This window comes from Dermochelys coriacea, chromosome 1 (assembly GCF_009764565.3).
Source record: "Dermochelys coriacea isolate rDerCor1 chromosome 1, rDerCor1.pri.v4, whole genome shotgun sequence".
Taxonomy (NCBI): domain Eukaryota; kingdom Metazoa; phylum Chordata; order Testudines; family Dermochelyidae; genus Dermochelys; species Dermochelys coriacea.
Window position 1 is genome coordinate 250640854 of NC_050068.2, and position 22919 is coordinate 250663772.

General features: G+C 42.9%; 1 protein-coding gene across 2 annotated transcripts in view; it reads right to left on the reverse strand.

The window, feature by feature from the left end:
* The window catches only part of HIPK2 (homeodomain interacting protein kinase 2), a 179765-nt gene that overhangs the window by 36247 nt on the left and 120599 nt on the right, over positions 1-22919 (reverse strand). The window contains exons 3-8 of one of the 2 annotated variants that reach the window (XM_038401791.2): positions 12573-12696; positions 10355-10474; positions 7979-8065; positions 6782-6966; positions 2792-2954; positions 448-574 (exon numbers count right to left, since the gene is read on the reverse strand). In XM_038401791.2, coding sequence (XP_038257719.1) covers positions 448-574; positions 2792-2954; positions 6782-6966; positions 7979-8065; positions 10355-10474; positions 12573-12696 — 806 coding nt within the window. Of the gene's footprint in view, positions 1-447; positions 668-2791; positions 2955-6781; positions 6967-7978; positions 8066-10354; positions 10475-12572; positions 12697-22919 lie in introns of both variants that reach the window. The other variant, XM_038401769.2, reaches the window with a different exon arrangement.

Below are 22919 nucleotides of genomic sequence, written 5' to 3' on the forward strand. Positions count from 1 at the left end.
CACTGGGCCAAACAGCAGCTATGCCTGTCTATACTAGTTGCAGTGGTGCAGCTGTATTGATGCCTGGCAACTGATGTCCATAATTGGGGCAAATTTCCAGGCTAGACATCTTACTTTCTAGGTCATTAACCTGCTGAGTCACCCTGTGGAAACTGGATCACTGAGCAACCTGGGAACTGGTCAGTAAAATATTCCATTCTTTTCAGGTTTGCCAAAACAAGATGGAGATTCTTGAAAATACCCTGATCAGGGTAATGAACAATGAGCATCACAATCTCACCTCCCTCCCTCCACCCCCGAGTCATCAGCCGCAACCCAACTGCTCCAAAGGTTCTCCTCACTTCCAGATTTTCTTCCTTCAGAAAGAATTGCTGGAGGGAATTTTCAAAAGAAAACCCAATCAAACAGCAGAGGGGCTGGCTGCAAGGTGGAAGGCCTGTTTCTTACCTTGGAAGCCTGGAGGGCATACAATGAGGGCTTGCTGAAAGGGGTCAGGCCGGGCACAGATCTGCGCCGTTCCCGTCTGCAGCGGCATGCTTCGCTGGGCCACTGCGGCCATGGATGCTGCTGAAGGCTGGTAGAGTGCAGATTGGTAGTTTAGTATGGAGACTTCAGGGTTGGCTAAGGAAATAGTGGCACTGGTGGAGGTGGGAGCCAGGTTGGTGGCCTAAAGGAATGATGGGAATTAAACAAAACAAAAAAATGAGGGAGATGGTATGTTGGAAGAAGCAAATCTAAAAATAAATGAATCTAAATAAAACCTGCAAACAAAAAATAGAGGAGGAGCAAAACAGAAAACTGAGGAGTGCAGAGGCAAGGGTGGGTGACATGGGCAAAAGGAGCACACTGAGCATGACCAGTGAGGCCTTCTATCAACTGGGGCTGCTTCCAACCACCCCACATCCCAGTTTGTTGTCCAAGGAGTCTCCAGAATGGAGCACGTCTCCTGAGGATGGATTTGGTTTGGGACAATAGGGAGGAGGCAGGAAAGAAAGGGGCTCAAAAGGAACTGGTCACACAAAGTCAAGCTGCTCTGTAAATGCTTCTGGCACTTCCTGTGGGAAACCTGGCAAGATCAGTTCTGCCCCCAACACAAACCTGTTAGGAGAATTTGGAAATTCCCACTCATCTTCCCATCACAACTACACATTTCTTTTGCTGAGAAAACCCAAGGCAGCTCTTCCCTTCCTCCCACCCCCACTTAAAAAAACAAAACAAAATAAAACCAGGCGTTAGATGATGGAAACACAAGAGATAGTTGGAAACCTAACCTATGGATGGGAGATGAAACAGGAGAAATGGCCCATAGGTCTGGTTTTTGACTTACAGTAAGAATGTTGGAACTTCCTGATACTGGCAGAGCCTCACCCAAATCTTTGCTACTGTTTGACACGCAGGGACAGATTCTTCCACCCGTATTCAAGCTAAGCAGCGCTAACAGTCTCATTGGAAGGAACTTTTGGTGGAGTAAGGAACTACCCAGTGTGAGTAAAGGTGACAGAGTCTGGCCCTTCCAGTAGTGGTGATGGTGTTTGGTTATAGTAAATGGTGCCAACTGGTGCTTGGGAAAGGTGAAGCAGCAGGATTTGGGGAGTTTGTAAGCAGCCTGACTCTCCAGTCTGAGTTTCAAAAGCAAGCAAGCAAGGATACCTGTAATTTAAAACTGAAAACCCACTACATTTAGCCATGACACACTAATGACCTATCACTGCGTACAATTGTGGTGCCCACAGCTTTATGAATAATATAAAGAAGCCTTTTCTTATCATAAGTGACCAAAAATTGAGCCAGCATGAAATCTAGATTTCTAAGATACATGGGATCACTTTGCAAACCAGACTCTTTTGGAGCTTCTATTCCTGTGGCACCAGTCCCTCATGCCACAGTTATATTCATCCCCTTAAATCTTCTTGTTATAACATCAAAACAAGGCGGCTCCCACACCAAAGAGCTCTACAAAACCCTAAGGATGGCAACCTCACCATACTTCAGTCTTTTACTGTCCTATCCAAGAATACCTCCCCTTCCCTTTAATTACTGTAACACAATTCCAAGGGAAACAATTTAAGCTACTGTTTGTTTAAAATACATCAACACTGTACATATCAAGATCATGTGATAGTCCCACTCTCATGCACACACACCCTCTTTTAAAATCTTTAAAAACCCTCCTATTATGATACAGGAGACCAAAGTATAGGCAGTAGATATGAATCTACCAACTTCAACTGCAAGTCCTTCAGGATCAGGACAATGGAGTCCCCATCTCAATTAGGGCCCGTAGGTACTACTGTACTACTGTAAAGACAAATAATACACAAGCAGAAATACCATCACCAAATGCTAAGACAAGAAGTGAGAGCACTACATTTTGTTGGTACTGCAGAGTATTGTGTCTGTGATATGAGGATTTAGTTTTATCTTAGCAGTAATATGAATAAATCACTCATGTCTGCCTGATTATCACTGAGTGCAATCCTACTTGTTGCATAAAGGGACACCGCCATCAGATTTTTTTTCATACCAACTTTCCAGGGTGGCGGGCTGAATCATCTCCAACAAGATAGACTAAGAAGCCAATATTTCACAGTCACACAAGTGCCATGGAACTAATTCTCCTGTATCAAACACCACGCAACTAGACAGGGCTCAAGGAGGAGGGTGGCATGTTCTAGTCACAAGGCAGAAAGGAACCATCTTATTGGGTGTGTGCTGAGAGGAGCACTATGTCTGCTCTCCATTTTCTAGAGCTCTCTAGCTTTCAGGCCCTGGCTGCTGCCAATTCCCATACCTGGTTGTGGACAGTGTTCAGCTGGTTGTTAAAGGTCATGGTCAGGTTGGTCGATGTGCTCGGGGCCACATGGGTGATGAATGGGGTCTTGCTCTGGTTTACCGTGTCATACATATTCACCCGCCGCTTGCAGATCTCCATGTTCTGGAAACAGGACTTGACACTGTTTAGAAAAAGGGATGAGAGGGTGAGAAAGAGAGGAAAAAAAAACCAGTGAGCATAATTAACAGTCAGCTATAGAAGCCTAGCTTCAGGTCAGCATTTCTTTGATGGTTGAGACAAGTGATCAGACCACGCTTGGCACTTGTTAGATTAATCAGTGTTTGAATGTCCCCTTCCCCCCACAGCCAAGATTCACACTGTTTGTAATGAAAGGAAACTAGATGGCATTCAATAGAAGACTGTTCTGGCTTAGGATTCTTGAGTGCCCCATCCCGTCTCAGTCCTGCAGCGTAAGTCACAGTCAGCAGCCAAAGCTGTCAGCAGTCAGACAGGAGGGGAAGAAAAATCAAACCAAGAAATAGTGGGTCTTCTTTTGTAACATGACAGAGAATGGGGAGAAGGGCCAGATAGTCTTGGCTCATTTGGGGATGCTTTTTAAGGCAGTTTTAGAAGTCTTTCCCTCTTAGGAGGAAGATTTTGCTGTGTATGGTCAATCAGACATCTGAAATCTTGCTCAGCACTTTAAAAAATGTTGGTCATTTGAGCTCAATCCTGCAAGATGCTCAACACATTGGCCCCACTCCAGTATAGCACTTAAGCATGTGCTTAACTTTAAGCATATGAGTAGTCCCTTTGAAGTAATATGGTTTAAGGACTTTGCTGAATCAGGGCTAGAATGCTCAACACCTTGCATGATCGGGCCTTGAGGTAGTCCCAGCCTGAAAGCCAACAGTGGGGGAATGTTTAAATTCCCTCCCCCACAATCCCTCCACACTACCAAAAACCCCTACTTATTAAATACACACACATATAGATTATATGGCAGTGGAAGTATTGAAAAATATTTTGTATCCTTAGAATGCAGCAATATACTGACTGTGCAATATAGTATATAAAACACTGCCGCCCTACTACAGCACAGTCCTTGTGAGGTAGGTAAGTACTATTATTATTTCATTGTTACAGCTGTGGAAACGAAGGCACAGAGAAGTTAAAGGGACACTATCAATTTAAGTATGGGCGAAATGTACCAACCTGACCATGACCTTTACCAACCAGCTAAACACTGTCCACAATCAGGTACTTTTCAATATTGTTTTAAAATCCAATTTCAAATGGTTATTTTTCAACCAACATTTCTCCCAGTGTTTTATACCCAAATCTGAAACTAAGAACCTGACAGTGAGACTGACTATAAAGAAAATAAAAATGAAACTCATTTCCTTGATTTTCATTTGCTAAATGGAGAGAAAATTTATTACTAAGTAATGCGCATCAGGCTTGAATATGTAAAATTACTTCACTTTTAATAATCTCAGGTGTTATCGGTAACACAGGTAAAGACGAGAGTTTATTTATGATACTTTATTTTTAAGGTGATAGTGTCCACTTAAAGAAACGTGCCCCTGACCACACAGGAATAATCAGGAATAAAATCCCGAACTCTTGACCACCCAGTCCTGTCCCTTAATGAAGAGACTTTGCTTCCTCTCAAAAGCTCAATAGCTATTTGGTTATGGTTATATCTGTTCAATAATTACTCAAGGTTGAATCAGATGTAAGAGAATATGTATATACTTTCATTATGTACATACTTTTAAAATCTATGAAATACAAGTAATCTGTAAAATATTTAGAAATCTGTGTAAAAGTCAAAAAATCTATGTGGCAAAATGTAGAATGCTATTGCATGGATTTTTTTTTGTAGGTTTTAGCAATTAACAACTATTTTTCAAAAAACTTTATAGTAAAACACTGAAAACAGTATACTTATACTTCACATAATACTACCATTGCACGTTACAAAAGAGTACTACAAAAATATAACCCGCTCCCTGTAAGTTAGTGCAATAATATATTGCGTATGCAAAAACATGCATGGAAAGGTGACCAAACAGGTCAGAAAGACTGGCCTTTCCTACAATTTAATATCCATGCAATCAGAAGATGCAAAGCTGGACACTGGACTCACTTTGCTGCTGCTTTGGGACTAACAAGTACAAAGCCTCAAGAGTTCTTGAGGCTTGTAGTCTTTCTCTGAAGCATGTCATAGTAAAAACTGCTTCCAGCAACTATGTCTTCTCTACATTTGCATCTGTTTCCTGATTTACTTTCAAGAGAGATTACAGTCCCCAGAAATCCTGGAGGCTTTGAAGTTCCTATTCTCAGGACAATCACAGGCCTGACTTCAAATCAGCCAACCCACACTGTTTAGAGCTTGTTGCAGTTCTGACCAATCAACATTTCCAATGGAGGAAGAATGAGTTTGCACACTGAGCTGGCAGGATGTTTAGCATCTAGAGGCCCGATCCTGAAGGTCTAACTCATACAAAAATTTCCACTGAGTTATTCCTGAATAAGAACTGTTAGGAATTTTGCCCAAGGAGGGCAAGGGTAAGAACTTCAGAAATGAGGCCCTGATCCATGGAACGATTCCGAATGGCAAAGGACTGGGCCCTGCGTCTCTACAATTTTAAGCAGTTACTGCACATGTAGAAAGAATTGTTGCAAATGAGAGCATGTGATTGCAAATATAAAAGTAGATTTTTGTATATTATTTCAATATTTTCATAAAACACTGACTTATTTATGAAAAGCTTTAAACAAAAGTAGAGGTTTTTTTTCTCTGTTTATAGCAAGTATCTTGTGTTCATACTGCATTCATCACCTCAGTATCCATTTATCTATCTATGGCACTTATATTGCCCACAGCATCTGAGAACCTCACAATTTGTAATGTATTCGTCCTCACACCAGCCCTGTGAGTTACGGCAGTGCTATTATCCCCCAGTCACAGACAAGGAGCTGAGGCTCAGACAGTCTAAGAGCTAGATTATTAAAGGTTTGTTACATGCTGATGCAGATATGCACCTACTGGGGTTTTCAAAACCAGGTGCCTAATTCACTTTGAAATCAATGAGTTAGGCAGCTAGACACTTAAAAATCCCATTGCATACCTATCTTCATCTAAATATCTTTAAAAATTTGGTCCTAAGTGACTTGCCCAGGGTCACAGTCGATAGTGGTGCAGGGAACTGCACCCAGGTCTCCAAAGTCCCAGGCTAGTGTATAGTGCTGTTCAGGCCTTATTATAAATGAGAATCAGGCCCTAATGAACCATGCCTTACAACATCCCTGTCAGGCCAGGGAGTATTTCTCCATTCCACAGATTGGAAACTGAGGTTCAAGTGACTTGTTCAAGGTCACATAGCAAGTCTGAGAGAGAGCTGGGCGCAGAACTGAGATTTCTTGTTTCCAGTTTCTTGCTCTAAGTCAGGAATCCTCAACAAGGGGGCTGAAAACAAGTATTGGGGTTATGACAACTCTGCCCTCTTTCCAGACTGTTAAACAGAGAATAGTCCTGACCAGACTTCAGCTAGATGGGAAAGGGTTTCTGGGAGGAGGGGGTGGATTCCACTGTGGATAATGTTGAGAACCACAGCACCAAGCCCTGGACTATACTTCCTCTGCCACATGCATAGGTTGAGTTGATACCACTGGCATATATTTTTTTTCTGTATTTTAATATGAATGTGTGTAATTATTGAATATTTACACAATGGACGTAATACATTCTGCAGTCTTTTGAATGCCGTGCATCAGCAACACATTTCTTATTCATATTAGGTTTTTTGTTTTTGTTTTGTTTTTTAAACAAAAATTAAAATCTTTGGGCCTAAACTCCTTAATGGTGTCCCTTTAAAATACCATTGCCAAGCCCTTTTATCAACCCAAATGTCCACCCTACAGCCCAGTCTCCTCTCCCACCCTCTTCATCTGCTTTTTCTCTCTGAAAACCCAACCCAAGGCAGAGAGAAGGAAGCGTACTGTGTGCTATGGGGGAAATCAAGCAAGTGCGTCATGGTGACAAAGGTGTGGTTCAGAGTTTCGATTGGAGTTATCCTCTTATCCGCATCTATAGTCAACATCTTCTTTAACAGATCTATAAACTCCCGCCGGTCTGCCTTTTCCACCAACATATCGCTTCCTTCTAAATCCGTTGTCATATTCACCTGAAAGAGAAGGGACAACAGTTAGAAGGGAGAAGCAGATAGTCAGGTCTCCAGCAGATTATTTTCTCTCTCTTGACTCCACCAGGTTTCTATCTCTGGAAGAGTAGCTGCTGAGGTCACAAGGAAGAATCTGAGCTGGCAAATCAAATCACCATCAGGCTAGTGCAAGACAAATCTCTACACACGCTGTTAAGTATCTAGCTCATTTGGGTCAATGGCTACTGAAGATCTTAGTCACCCTTTGCAGCTTTTGAACAGCTTCTGTGTGGTAATAGACAAGCTCTGACAATCATTATGTATCAAATAAAGCACTATACAATTAGACTGCTTAATGGTGTGTCCTGCAATGACAACAACAACAAAAAACCACAAACAAAAAAGATCTTGGTAAGTTTATGGGGAACATCACTATTTATATATCAGGTACCAGGAAAAGCCTTCATATTAAAATCTTTCCTGATCCCAAGCCTCTCTTTCTACACTTTAACTAATGAAACTAAAATATCGAGAATGATCTTACACAAACTCTGGATCAAAAATACCATGGGTCAACTTTAGTAGCCTCATACCAAGTTCACTATTACAACAACAAAAGAAATAGATAATAGTAATAAACACTTTTCCTTTACAGGTAGCAAAGTGCTTTACAAAGTGGGTAAACATCGTCCTTCTTATTTTACAGACTGGGGAACCTGAGGCATAGAGAAGTTAAGTGACTCACCCGAGGTCACATAAGAAGTTAGTGGCAGAGCTAGGAATAGAACCTAGCACGTGTGAAACTCCGAGTTACTCATCCACTCTGCTTTATGTCACTTTTATGACTATATATCTGGTCTTTTCTGGAGGGATCCAACACATGATAACTGGGAGTTGGCTGGATTGGTGCACACCTGGTGTTTCTCAGGGGTTTGCCCAAAGCAGCATATATGCAGAAGTGATGTCATGCCTCATTTGTTTGCCTTGCTCAGAAGCACAAGGAGAGATCTCGCTAGTTGCTCACCAACATTCTTACCTGTGCCATGTCATCCAAACAGTTGAAAATGTACTTCCTTGCTTCCTTCGACTTAATCCCCGTCTCTGCCTCATGATCATCTGGTGTCTGCTCAAGACAGGGGAAAGGCAGTTACCTGAGTGGCCCTTGCATCTATGTAGGGTAATATGCCAGCTCAGATGGATACCTCAAAGTCCATCTCTATACAAAGCCATAGGCATAGTTTAACTTCTATATTTTGGGGGAAGGGAGCAGATCCAGTCAGGCCAATGGGGCTGCGCATGGGGGGAAAGTTCCATGCCTACCCGAGGCTTGCAGTTTTGGGGGGCAACACTCCCCAGGCCCCCCTCCCCAAACTACACCATGGACAAAGTCACCTGTCTCTTCCCTGAACTAGTAACCAAAATAGTAGCCAAATATATTTATATAGCACCTCTCATGCCTAAAGAATTCCAGAGTGCTTTACTGACTAAGATAGTCCCAATCATTGTTAAGCTAAAGGGCTCACAGTTGACAACACCAGACACAGTGCAGCCAAACATGTTGCTATCACTGATCCAGGAATCATTTTTTGTACATTCATCTATTTTAACTGTTAAAATGGAAATGTGTGTGTTAACTAGACAGGTATTAAAAACAAATTCCACCCAGGAGCAGGTTAAATTAAACATCACTTCATCAGCTACAACTATCACCCTTAGATAGGGAAGATATAAACAACAACCCTAAATTGATAGGCTAGTACTTCTCTCTCTAAGGGTAAGTCTACACTGCAATAAAAAGCACCTGAGGCTGTGAGCCTCAGAGCCTGGGTTAGCTGACTCGGACTCATGGGGCTTGCGCTATAGGTCTAAAAATAGCAGCGTAAATGTTCGCGCTCAAGCACCCAGGTTCTGAGACCCTCCCCCTTCACTGGGTTTCAAAGCCTGGTCTCCAGTCCAAGTGGGAACATCTACACTGGTATTTTTAGCCCTGGAGCATAAGTCCAAGTCAGTGGACCCATCATTTGAGACTTGCTGCTGTGGGTTTTACTTTGCAGTGCAGATATGCCCTTAGTTAAACTAAAATAGTCCTAACCTTTCGTGAGCTACAGCTCACTTCATCGGATGCATTTGGTGGAAAAAACAGAGGAGAGATTTATATACACACACACAGAGAACATGAAACAATGGGTTTATCATACACACTGTAAGGAGAGTGATCACTTAAGATAAGCCATCACCAACAGCAGGGGGGGGAAGGAGGAAAGCCTTTCATGGTGACAAGCAGGTAGGCTAATTCCAGCAGTTAACAAGAATATCAGAGGAACAGTGGGGGGTGGGGTGGGGGGGGAGAAATACCATGGGGAAATAGTTTTACTTTGTGTAATGACTCATCCATTCCCAGTCTCTATTCAAGCCTAAGTTAATTGTATCCAGTTTGCAAATTAATTCCAATTCAGCAGTCTCTCGTTGGAGTCTGTTTTTGAAGCTTTTTTGTTGAAGTATAGCCACTCTTAGGTCTGTGATCGAGTGACCAGAGAGATTGAAGTGTTCTCCAACTGGTTTTTGAATGTTATAATTCTTGACGTCTGATTTGTGTCCATTCATTCTTTTACGTAGAGACTGTCCAGTTTGGCCAATGTACATGGCAGAGGGGTATTGCTGGCACATGATGGCATATATCACATTGATAGATGCGCAGGTGAACGAGCCTCTGATAGTGTGGCTGATGTGATTAGGCCCTATGATGGTATCCCCTGAATAGATATGTGGACAGAGTTGGCAACGGGCTTTGTTGCAAGGATAGGTTCCTGGGTTAGTGGTTCTGTTGTGTGGTGTGTGGTTGCTGGTGAGTATTTGCTTCAGATTGGGGGGCTGTCTGTAAGCAAGGACTGGTCTGTCTCCCGTATGATAAACCCATTGTTTCATGTTCTCTGTGTGTGTGTATATAAATCTCTCCTCTGTTTTTTCCACCAAATGCATCCGATGAAGTGAGCTGTAGCTCACGAAAGCTTATGCTCTAATAAATTTGTTAGTCTCTAAGGTGCCACAAGTACTCCTTTTCTTTTTGCGAATACAGACTAACACGGCTGCTACTCTGAAACCTAAAATAGTCCTGTCCGCAATATCCCCAGGTTGGGCAGCTCCTGATTGGAGAGATTTTAAGGTTCACTTTGGACTTTAAGCTTCTACAATGCAGTGCCAGGCACTAATTGCAAAGCCATTGGCCAGCCAAGGGCTGCCTACTTTTGTTACAACAGTTTTACCTCAGCTCATACCCATCCCAACATCTCAGTTTTGGGAAGCATCTCAATGCATTGCAAAGAGACGAGACCCACACTCGGACTTAACAGAATGTCGCCTTACTTCCAGTCTACTATTGCAAGATGAAGGAAACAAGGAAATATCTTCCTACCTTTAGCCTCCACAATGGATACGGTGAGTCTGTATCCCTGTTGAAAAATCTTGTTGTCTTTGTCCCTGAACTTAACAAATACTCTGCTGGTAAGCCCTGTGTCTGTGAAATATAGCGAATCTGTAAGAGAAGGATGAGAGGTTACTGCTCATCTGGTGAAGATCTGTGGTGGTCTTCCTTTCAGGAGGGCAGGAGGCATTTAAAACAATGGAACAAAGAAAGAGAGAAAAGGGTGGTGTCAAGTTGGGCTTTATCAAGGATATACTAAAAGAATGAAAGAAAGAGAATTCCCATAGACTTTAATGGCATTTCCACCTTTATTATTAATGTCTCAGGACATTTACCCTGGAAATCTATAAAACATTCTTCCTTTAGCTTCTAAAGTCTGTGGGTATTTCTCCCTTTTTCTTCACACTTTAAAGGTAAAAGAGAATGCCCACACATTTTAATTGTGTGTTTTTATTGACTTAGAGCTTTTCATGGTAAGTTCTCGTCTCTATAAAAGGTATGTAATTTCAATAACTTGGTACTTCCTTTATTTTCTTTGGAGCAGCTCAGAGGTAAAGCAGATGAAGCCAATATCGGTGAACCGAAGCGGCCTATGTACTGAAGCAAATTTACACCATCATTCTGTGTCTTGTACTAAATCTACAGTGTTTATATCGCTTACTGCATTTGTCATGTCAATGACTTTCACGGACTCTGCCTCGTTGGCATACACAGAACCATGGATGTCATGCATACATGTCTAAGAGTGGAGAATTGTTTTTTTCATTTAGTAGAGAAAAAGTATGTAAGCATGTAATTAAAGGCTGACATAATGTTGACATAAGGTGGCATATGAAACCTTAACTTCAGCATTTCCTGACTTCTTGATTGCTTCACTTTGAAAACTTAATATCCTTCTAATGCAGGAAATGCCACGGACAAAACGCTCGGTATTTTTCAAAGAAAAGATGGAAAGAAATGAAAAAAAATCATAAGAAGCAGCTTCAGTCTTGAGGACCTCAAAACGCGGCTGGCCCTCGCCCATACGAAGTGCCCACTCCTGCTGTGGAGCTCCTTCGGTACCTCCAAGCAAGGCTCCTTCCTGCACACCTTACAAACTTCAATAGCCCCTCTTCAACCCACTGCCAACCTTACAAATCCACACAGCCTGAGGCAAAGACTCAGTTTCCGTGCCAGCCCATTGCACAAGCTCCACAGAAGCCCACAATATACTTGACTAGAGCAGACTTTGCACTACTATAAGTCAACTGTATACAGGCGTGTGAGGAGTTCTTCATCAACTGTGCACTTTCTCAGTTTATCTCTGGAGGGGAGTCTACTGCTCATGCTCAGTATGTGATTTTCAAAGGCACAAAACCGATTTCCGCTGAAACAGCTAAAGGCACTGAATCTCAGTGAGGGCTATTTCCATGCCAGATTTCACTTTTAAAGCCATGGCTGAAATACTATTAAAAAAGAAAACTCTCAGGAATGTTCTCATAATGGGAAAAGTGTACTATATTTCTTTTCATCACTCTCCTTTTCCCTTAGGCTTTTCCCAAAAAGATCACTTTCAGACAGAGCCCAAGCCCCCAGTTTCAGAAAGGAATGAGCAACTGAAAAAAGGTGGTTAGAATAGAAACTGTTATCTAACCTGAACTGTAGAGGTTGCTGCATCTCCTGTTTTAAAGATAGGAGAGGAACATTAAAGTCTATCGGGCTGATCTTCAGTTAGCTTTAATTATCACAGCTCAGTTGAATTCAATGGAGCTATGACAGTTGACAGCAGCTGAGGATCTGCCCCAAAGACCATTCTCTTTCTTTTCATTGATTTTAATATACGTCCTCATTAGGGGATTATACAAAGCAGCTGAGTTCATACAGTTTCTTATATTATAACAAATAACTCTTCATTTAATACTTGCTGTTAAGCAGAGTAAGGATGGCAGCTCTGTTCAGTGATTAGAGATCATCTACAGAGCTTTCTAGTCAACAGGAACTTATACTCTTGATTGACAGTTCACTTAGGCAGTCAGTTCTTAAAGGCACAGAACTAAATATCTTATTGGTTACATAGAACGCTACAGGTGGATGAAAAAGTAGTCTTAGGATATTAAAAATCAAACACACATATCTTCCATCAGGAAAGAATAGAAAGTTAACAGTCTGACACAAGAAAGAAAAAAGTTTCTGTGTTTCTGTTAACAGCAAGTGCAGCATCCATACCAACCTGATCGTACTCTGAGGCTCCTGGGTATAAAGGCCAGCCCAAGAACAGCTCTGCAATAACACATCCCAGAGACCACATGTCGATTGCTTCACAGAATGGTAAACCAAGGATGATTTCAGGGGCTCTGCAAAAGAACAGATGAGAAAGCATTAACCATTGTAAAACACACACTAGCATTTGTTCAAAATTCCATGTAACCAGCAACCCTCAAGAAGCTATTTGCAGTGAACAACAAGTTTTATTGGTCCCACAAAGCCCAGGAACCATGGTATATATTCGAGAGTGCTGTCTTCTGGCACCTTATCTGTTAACCAACTACTAACACACATACAGACATCACCTTTATAGGACCCTCCTATAACACCATATACTGAGCTCTTATATTTCACTTTTCATCTATAGATGTGAATTTTCATAACAAGAGATAAGTATCACTATCCCCATTTTACAGATGGGACATTGAGGCACAGTGGTGAAGTGACTCACCCAAGGTGCTGCAGCTGGGAATAGAACCCAGGTCTCCCGATGCCCGGTCCAGTGCCCTCGTCATGGCATAATGCTGATTCTCTTTTACATAGGGCCGTCCATATATAAAACTCAAAGTGATTTATAAATATTCATATATTAATTAAGCTTTACAACTGTCCTGTAAGGTACAAAAGCATTGTTGCTCTTATTTTACAGATGAATGTACTGTAGAACAGAGAAGTAACACAATAATACCATGGCTACATGGAGTTATGGGCAATGCCAGGAAAAGAATCCAGGAATCCTGGCTCCCAAGGTTGTGTTGTAGGCACAAGCCACATTTTCCATCTGCTTGGGATGGGAGAAAGGGGATATTTAGGGTCCCCTTATCTGTCTCTCCAAATATGACTGGTTTGTTTCAACAGATGCCTACTGAAGCAAAGCAGACTTCTGAGCAGTACATTTTAGCATTAGCTCTGCTTAGGAAATGTAAAGGAGGCACTGAAGTCTCTTACCTGAGCCTGTTTGATACTGTATTTAATGATTAAGTTAATGAAGTGCTTAAGAACAAAAGCCACCTACTATCTGCAAAGCTTTGGTCCATTCAGGTCACCACTAGCAGAGACACACATACAACAGAGGAAATGCTTTTCTTCCCGTTTTTAAAACACAGACTTCCAGCATTAAAATTGAGACCATTTTAAAAACTTAGGTTGTGCTTCCACAAACCACTAGTGTCCCAAAAAATACTTTCATTTTCCTAGCAACTTTAGTCCAAGAGCTTCAAAGCACTTTATAAACAATGAAAACTCAATACCCCTATGATGCCTCAGTACCCCTGTGAAGTAGATAAATATCATTATCCCCATTTACAGATGGGGAAACTGAGGAATAGACATAGTGTTGTCAACTCTTGTGATTTTTATTGTGAGTCTCACACTACTTGATGTTTCCTTAAAGTCCCAGCTTCTGGAGTCAGGTGATTATATTAGATTCTCAACTTTCCTTTCCTGCAGAGAAAAGCTTGAAAACATGAACCCTAAAGGCTCAAACACCATCAGAAAAATAAAGCTCCCCAAATGTATTATTTTTAAAGTATCATGATTTTTAAACTAATCTCATAATGGTGGGGGAGGGGCTGACCGACGTTTTTCAAATGCTTGTGTTGGCAATATTGTTCAAATGCTTCAGTCTATATTAGAGTGAGAATTAGAACCTAGGAGTCCTGACTCCCAAACCCCTTCTCCAACCACTATACTGTCTCCTGAAGTATGTCATTTTTCATTGAGATAACAACCAATGCCAGCAGGAGATTCAGACCTGCTAAGTGCAATTGAAAACATATTGTTTTCCAGCAAACGCCATTGCTTACTCATGAAGAGACATAACTACAGAGAGGAGCTGTGCAAAACAGGGGAGGTTTTCTTTATTTAAGAAACAAGCAAAGACATACCAATGAGAGCCCATACCCCAATCTCAGCACAAAACCCTCTTCAACACTGGGCTGACTTGCAGCGATAAAAACAAAAACTGTTGGCTCCAAACCCAGCAACCCAGAATCTGAAAATTAAGGCACCTTAAGCCTGGGCTGATTCTGCCATCCCCACACAGAGTACACTATAGGTCCGAGTTAAAAAAAAAACCCACTATCATCCCGCATCAGCACTCCTATTTTCTTTTGTGATTGCTATAAGCTTTTATACCCACCATTCCTTTGCATTAGTATGCCTGTCACTGCCAACTTTTTATTCCAGTATTACAGCGCCACTCAGGAGAATGGCAAAGGGTTAATTTCCAGATCTTCATCTATATTCCCCTCCCTTCCTTGTCCGCTTCTTCATTCCTTCCACAGTGGATGACACCCAGACAAAAATGCAGAAAGAGAAAGAAGACAGCTAGGATGACCTGAATCTCATTACTATGTAAATCCTGCATTCAAAGCCATCTGCCTCTCCCTGTCTGCCTGCATGTTATGAATGAAGCCTCCCTGGTCACTAATGAGAGTTCAGTCTTGCACTGTCTGAACTTGAAATCCTATCCACTAACTCCCTACGTCAGGGAAGACATAGAATGTTATCCAGAAGCCTCCCCACCCATGAAAAATCATCTCCACTGCTGCCAAACACAGGTATCACCCTTCCACTATCCACAACAACTTCCCCATCTTGACCATTCTTATTTATTTATTTACATTTCCTGTAAGGAGCTAGATTGACAGCCCTGGACACTGCAGTCCTCTGTTTCCCCAAGGAACAAGCTTCCACATGTTCTTCCAGGTTATCTGCCATTGGATACCTCCTTTGTATTTTACAGGGCTAAAATTCATATCTATTTTTGGGAGCATAGGAATTGCCAAACTGGATCAAGTCTTGATCCATCTGGACAAGTAGCCTCAGTCACACAGCAGTCAATATCAACTACTTCAGAGGAGTGGGCCAGAAACCTTGTAAAGAAATAACCTGCCCATAGAAATTTCTTCCTAACTACTGTCTGTCAGACATTGGTTTATGTCTTGAAGTATGGGCATATGTTTGCTTTATGAATTTTTATCTAATCTAACATAACAAGGGATACTCTCCTTATCCATCTATAGGGGCATAATAATTTTTTTAATCTTACTAAGCCGTTGACCTCAATGATAAATTGTGGCAATGAGTTTCACAGGCTATGTGTTGTGTTAAAGTGTATTTGGTTTTATAGGATAAGTTTGTTGCCTTTTACTTCACATCCCCTTGTTACTATAACGGGCAAAAGGTTAAAAGGGAGCACTGGATTCATCTTCTCCTATGCCATTCATTATTTTTATACCTCTCTCATTTCCCTCTTATTTGTGGGTCTCTCTAAACAAAACAGTTCTAATCTTTTTCAGTTTTCCATCATGAGAATGTCCTTCCATGCCTCCAACCATGTTTGTTACCCGATTCTAAACTCCTTCTATTTTTGCTATAACTTTTTAGAGATGGGATGATCAGAAGTGAATATAGTATTCAAAGTGGGGATGTACCATCAATTTACATAATGGTATTAGAAGAGCTGTGGAATTATTTTACATCCCATTCCTTTCCGATCCTACCATTTTGTTTGCTTTTGGACCGACGCTGTGCATTTCAGCAGATATTTAGCCTGAACACCACCAGGCAGGTCTTTCTCCTGAGTGGTTAAAGTTAATTTATAAATCAACAATATCTAGGAGTAGTTCAATTTTTTTCCTTTCAATGTGCACTACCTTATATTTGTTAACACTGAATTTCATCTGCCATCATTCTGCCTATTCCCCGGTTAGGTGCCTGAATAGTTCTTCACTGTCTTTGGTAGTCTTGACTCACCTTCGTAATTCTGTGGCATCTGCGAATTTTAGCACCCCGCGGTTCCCTACTTTTTCCAGATCATGAATAAATATATGTAATAAATTCTGGTTCTAGTATGAGACCTTGAGTCACCCCTTTGTTTATCCTTTTATTCTTAGATCATTCAAATTCGGCTCAGATACTCAAAGAGTGGCATAATTTTATTCCAAAGGAAGGAAAAGTTTGTCATATCTTAAACACCATTTCAGCTGCACCAGGATCTAGCAACATTAGGAGCCCTTGCACGGATGACTCTACCATTCTACCAGCCATTTTCAGCACAGAGTCAATTCAACCTGCTCAAAGTAAGTCTGGCTGAGGTTGTGTTGAACCAGTGTTGCAGGGGGACCTAGTGTAGACTTTAAAGTGCAGGTTAGTGCAGCAAGGTAAGGTTCGTGTGGTATCTGCTGTGTGCATGGAGGATGCTGTGCTCCAACATCACTGTGGTTCCCTGACTTCCTAAGCAGGGACTGCTGCTCTAGGCTTGCCAGTGGTGGGAAATGTTGTGAGGAGAAGTTTCTCCCAGCCTGCCTAAGGCAACAAGGACCTAGAACCTCTGCTGACAGAGTATTTCAACCTCCTCCCACTGTCATGAGTTTGTAAGGAAAAGGGGAAAGTTCTTCAATACCACAGGAAGGCCCAGCAAAGACAAACAGAAGATAATGGATAGCAAATCACACACCAAAAGCAGCCAACACTAGGCCCAGCAGAGTTTCTGAAGCCACCTTTGCAGTGAGGTTAACTGGAGCTCCTCCTTTTTCAGGATTATACAAATGCACCTCCCACATCCATCCCTACTCTCCCCTCCTCCACCAAACACCCCTCTCCACACACCCCAGCCCTAATCCCTTCCCACCTCTCTCTACTATCCCTGTCTAAAAGCACAAAACCTGGTCCAGGTGACTCACACTTTTCTATCCCAGGCACTAAGGGGCCAGGAGGTGGGGGGGTGGGGGAAGGAGAGAAAGCAAACTTTGTATTTTGGAAAAGTAAAACCAAAACCAGCTTCAAGCTTTTGTTGCCAATAGCATCCCACTCTTCAGGAAAGCACATTAGAGTTGAAGCCCTGTAGGAAAGGAGAGATTCAGGAGCTAGTGAGGTAGCAGGGTGAGCTCACTGGACACCCCAGCATGTGCAGGAATGTCCCAAGTTTATAATCTCTGCCCTGGCAAAGCACGACTGTGTATTTAAAGCCCCGCTGCAGTACAATCTGTGGCTCCAGCATTAATCATTAGCTACGTGGGAAAAAACACTCCCTGCCCTCCTCTTCCACAAATCTCCTCAAACTTCTTTCCAGCAAGACACCTCCCTCCGCTCCCTACCCACAGGAATGAACCAGGTTTAAAGGACACAAAATCTGAATAGCGTGACTAGGGGATAGAAAGTAAAAGCCATCTGCAGCCAACCTGGAAGAGGTCAAAGGCAGCCAAAAGCGTTTAAGCTTCTGAGATAACAGCAGCCAGCCCTGCCTTCACCTCTTAGGGCTCTCACCCCCATTCCCAACTTAATTACTGCACCAGGTGAACTGGATTAAAGTGTCTGTAATGTTAGTGGGAACTCAGTGTTGCTTCCTTCCATTCCCTCCCTCCTCTTGGAGTTGAACTACAGCAGAACTGCATCTGCTAGACAGCTGTTTTCGCTGGCACGAGAACTTGACCCTCGCTCTGTCCACCCAACAGGGATGCCAGCATCCTAAACCTGCTTGTGATGCCCACAATTCCCCAAATGAAGAAATGCTGCTTCTTTTGTTTGCTTGCTTCTGCCACGTGACCCTATGCCACTTTTAGGCCTGCCTCCGGCAGAATATTTACTTCAGTGACCCTGCTCTGTGGCAGGGTAATTTCATTGTCTGGTGTTTCTGTCAGGAAAATTAATTACCAGTCTCGCTCACTGGGTTTTTCATCCACTCATCACAGGATGTCGAAAACGACTGCCAAGGAGTTTCGTTTCCCCAGAGTTAGATTTTGACAGTTGGGCTCCTTCTGAATTTTAAAACTGCCCCGCAGGGTGCCCACCCTCAGATCAGTGGTGGCGTTAATAGGGGCCTGAGGTGACCACACTCCCTGGGGTTCTTTACGTGTATGTGTGGTACCTTTTCAAGCACATTATGCACAGAGACACTTTAAAAGAAAAGGAGGACTTGTGGCACCTTAGAGACTAACAAATTTATTTGAGCATAAGCTTTCCTGAGCTACAGCTCACTTCATTGGATGCATTCAGTGGAAAATACCACTGAATGCATCCGATGAAGTGAGCTGTAGCCCACGAAAGCTTATGCGCAAATAAATTTGTTAGTCTCTAAGGTGCCACAAGTCCTCCTTTTCTTTTTGCGAATACAGACTAACACGGCTGCTACTCTGAAAAGAGACACTTTAGGCATAGGCAAGCTAGGCAGCTGGCTAGGGCAGCAGATTTGCCGGAAGCTGGGATGTGCTCTACCCCACGAGTCTGCTGCGGTGTGGACTAACTATGTGCACCCTGACTCGTATTAATGATTTCTTAACTAGCTTTGATTTAGTCCTCTCAGCAATGGGATGTCATTCTTAACATACATATAGAGGCCTCTGCACAGATCAAGCCCAGCCTGGGAGGGCCCACTAGCTCCAGCAGAAATGGCTCCCTAGGACAGGTGGGAACCAGGGGGACAAATGGAACGGCAGGGACTAGGACATGCAGTGGCCACCTCTGCCCCCATCTCCCCATGTTCTCTCCCATCTCAGCTGTCCCTGGGGTCCTGCCCTACCCCCTGCGTCCTACCCCAACCCGCCTGCCCTCCATTTTCCACTGTGTCCTAAACCCCCCGCCCCACCATCACCCCTCTCTGTCCTAGCCTATCTGCCCATCAGCTCCTCAGGACCTGCCCCATCTCCAGTCCTCTTACCCAGCAAGGTCCTGCCCCCCATGCCATCAGCCCCCTTCTCTTGTGTCCTGCCCCACCTGCCCCTGTATCCCATCTGCCCTGTAATCTGTTCCCTGTTTTTCTAGCCTCCCCCCAACCACCTGCCCTGCATGTCCTTGTTCCTACCATCCTATTTGTCCCCCACTGCATCCTGGACCCTACCTGATCTGTCTCCTATGTCCTGGTCTCTTCTCAGGTCCTGACCTCCATTCCCACCCTGTGTCCAGACTCCAGCCCATCTGTATTATCCCAGACATTGTTCCACCCACGTATGGTATGTCCCTCCCTCTTCCTCCCGCTTCATGTCAGGAATATCCCCTCTGGTCTGGGGCAGCTCTTCCTGCACCCTAGGGTGCCCTTCAGATTGACACCAGGCAGAGCCCAACTGGGGGTGGGGGTGGGAAAGGGACAGATGAAGCCCATGTTGCAAGTCTCAGCAAATAGATTCCTAATGCAGGGCTGGGCAGAGCAACTGGCTCCTCAGTGTGGGGGATCCCTGTGAGAGTCCTTCCAGGGAAGCCTGTGTATAGAGAAACATGCTGATATATTTGCTGCTTTGTTACCCCAAAAGGGAAACTGACCTGCGTGGGGGGGCGGTGTGTGAAGAGACACATCAGGAAGACTCAGAGTCACTCTTGTCTGCCTGGGACACCCTCTTTGAAATGTGGGTGCTGTTTAGGTCCCATACACCTTTATACCAGATCCTGGACAGGAGGGGGTGGGGGTAATAATACATAGGCATGATAACGTGCAAAAATACCAAGCCAATAAATAGAACCGAAGTTGGAACTTACTAACAACCCATCACACAGCTCACTCCGCACTTGCCAAACCTGGTGGACATTATTTACCACTCTTGGTGGTCTACATGACCATGAAGTTGGTTGTCGCAGTCCAATTCCTAGCAGACAACTACCCACAATCACAAAGAACCATTACCGCATCCTTGACACTGACTGGCATCCTCCCCAGACTATGCTACCCTCTCACCCCCAATGGGGGCCATTCTAGAAGAAGGTTGTGGGAAGCAAGGGGGAACTTTCACTGATGTTTCCCATTCTGTGGATGAATAAAGTACTTCAGTATCCAGGGCTGTGCATCTCATATCTTTCAGTGGCCTCTAGAAAAGACAAACTATGAAGCATAGCAGCTATTCACAGCCTGCACATCAAAGGCAGTCAACATTCTCTTTGGTGAGTTGGCAATTGTTCTGATTCTTTACTAGCCAGATAACTCTGTTTCTTTGTCCAAGTTTCCACTGTAAGATTTTGCAGGCCATAGCAAGGTGAACTGTAGTTCAGAGTGGAAGCTGCAAAGTTTGAGGAATAAACATTTAACCAGGGGAATGCCCCCTCTCATGATATAGAGCTCACTGAAGTGAGCTCTGGAGGGGCTGGCTTCAGAGTCTGTCTAAGCAGCTCCTTACCCAGCCAGAGGAATTCCTATAAAATAACAGAAATTCCTTATGACCTAACAGGGCTTGACACTAGCTAGGTGAATAACAGATTTTTTTCAATTCGTAATTAACATTTAAAAAAAAATTCATTCAAGTTGAATGAAACATTTCATTTCAATGTTGAGCATTTAACATCTCTGAAGCGTTGTTTTTTTTTTTTTGGTTTCGTTGGTTTTTTGTTTTTTTTTTACTAAAATTGAAAGAAATTTTTAATTAAAAATTAAAACGTTTCGTGGAAACATCAAAACGAAACATTTTGATTTTTTCAGGGATTTTTTTTAAAGATTTGTTTTGTTTTGAAACAATCTGACAAAACCGACCCGAATTTGGTGCCACTGAATCAGCACTTTTCACCAAAAACGGGTGTTGATGCCCAGCTCTACTTAACACCCTTTCCCCGTAGTTGCCCAGCTCCAGTCACAAGAGATCTGCTATGGACCGGAGTCTCTCACACAGCAAAACAGAGCACTACCACAAGCACTTGGCTACTAGGCCAGAAAACTGTTGCATTTTTAAAATGATCATTAGACAGATTTCAGCCAGGCCCGGGGACAGTGAAGTGGCAGGGAAGAACACAACATAGGGATGCCACCAATTCTATCAGGCACATAGTGTATTGGACATGCATGAACATGTTTAATTTGTTTATGCTTATGGAGACTCTGACGGGCACTGCTAAGAATCTACCATCCTTTATTTTTCACTCTTCAGATGCAGACACACCCAACTTCCTGCTAAGGATTCTGGGTGTAGCCCAGCAATCATTCCTGTGCTAAGTAGTATTGTCGTCATATCCATCACTAGAGAGAGCTCATAATAGTATGTGCACACCTATCATCATGATGAATCCCACAGGATTAGTTTCCAGGACATTTCCCCCACCAAAAAAGGTAGACATTCAGCTCTCCAAAGTCCGTATGAACTAAGAGGAATGAAGGTTGTATCAATTCAGCATTTGGTAAGGGTTTATGTTACAGGACATAAATATAATGGGCAGAACATGCATACTTGCCAATGATGTGGTTACAGCAATCCCTATATTTCTGTGCTAAGTAGCATGCAACTGGGAGTGCTGGAGGAAAGGGCCGGGCAGATCTTACTGCGTATTTGCCAAGTGCATGCACAGTTATATCTGTTTTAAGAACAGAGGGCCTGTGACATGGGAATTACTTTTGGACTCAGTAAGGGTAATTACCAAGTAAGCTTCAGGAGCCTGTAGTTACTATAGGGTATTTAACAACAAATAAATCACATAATCAGGGACTAAAACAACTTCCCCCTGAGATCAACTATTAATGACGTAGCAGCATGCTGATAGCTGAAAAATACCTGCCTTGCCTATCCCCAAAGGCTCGGCCCTCTGCAATTAAACGGAATAAAACAGTCAAGTATTGCCTATTGCATACTGTGCTTACTTGTGACATATTGTCAATCCAATATCTATATAATATATGTGGAAAAGTGTAACTTACTATTATGTCTTTATTATGCCTTCGTTTGTACTCATTTTCCCTACTTGGCTGCACTCCACATTTTTTTCCTTTCCTTATAAAAGAGCATGACAACTCTTTTCCTGTTGGTCTTCAGTGTCTGTTTCTTTGTTACCTTATCTTTCTCCTTCTAGCTCCTTATCTTGCTTTCTCTCTCTCTCTCTTTTCCTGTATTTGTCTTCTCTACCTCCTCCTCCTATATATCTTCGGTGTCTCCAAACTCTCCTTCTTCTCCCTCCAAACTCTCTATCTCCATGTCTAACTTTTCTAACTTCTAACTTCCCTGCTCCCCCTGCAACCCCCATGCGTGCATCCTCTTAAACACACAGGGCTAGGAAATATTAAGCCTTAAACACGTAAAGCAAGTGTATACCATCCTATGCATGCAGAAAAAATAGGTACATGTGGAACCATGGATGTGCTACTAAAGCAGTGGGCTGTACAAGTGCAGATTGTACACATCCACTTTTGCAGGTGCAGTCACTTACAAACACCACAAGTGGACACACAAGTTCAGACATAGAATCATAGAATATCAGGGTTGGAAGGGACCTCAGGAGATCATCTAGTCCAACCCCTTGCTCAAAGCAGGACCAATCCCCAATTTTTGCCCCAGACCCCTAAATGGCCCCCTCAAGGATTGAACTCACAACCCTGGGTTTAGCAGAACAATGCTCAAACCACTCA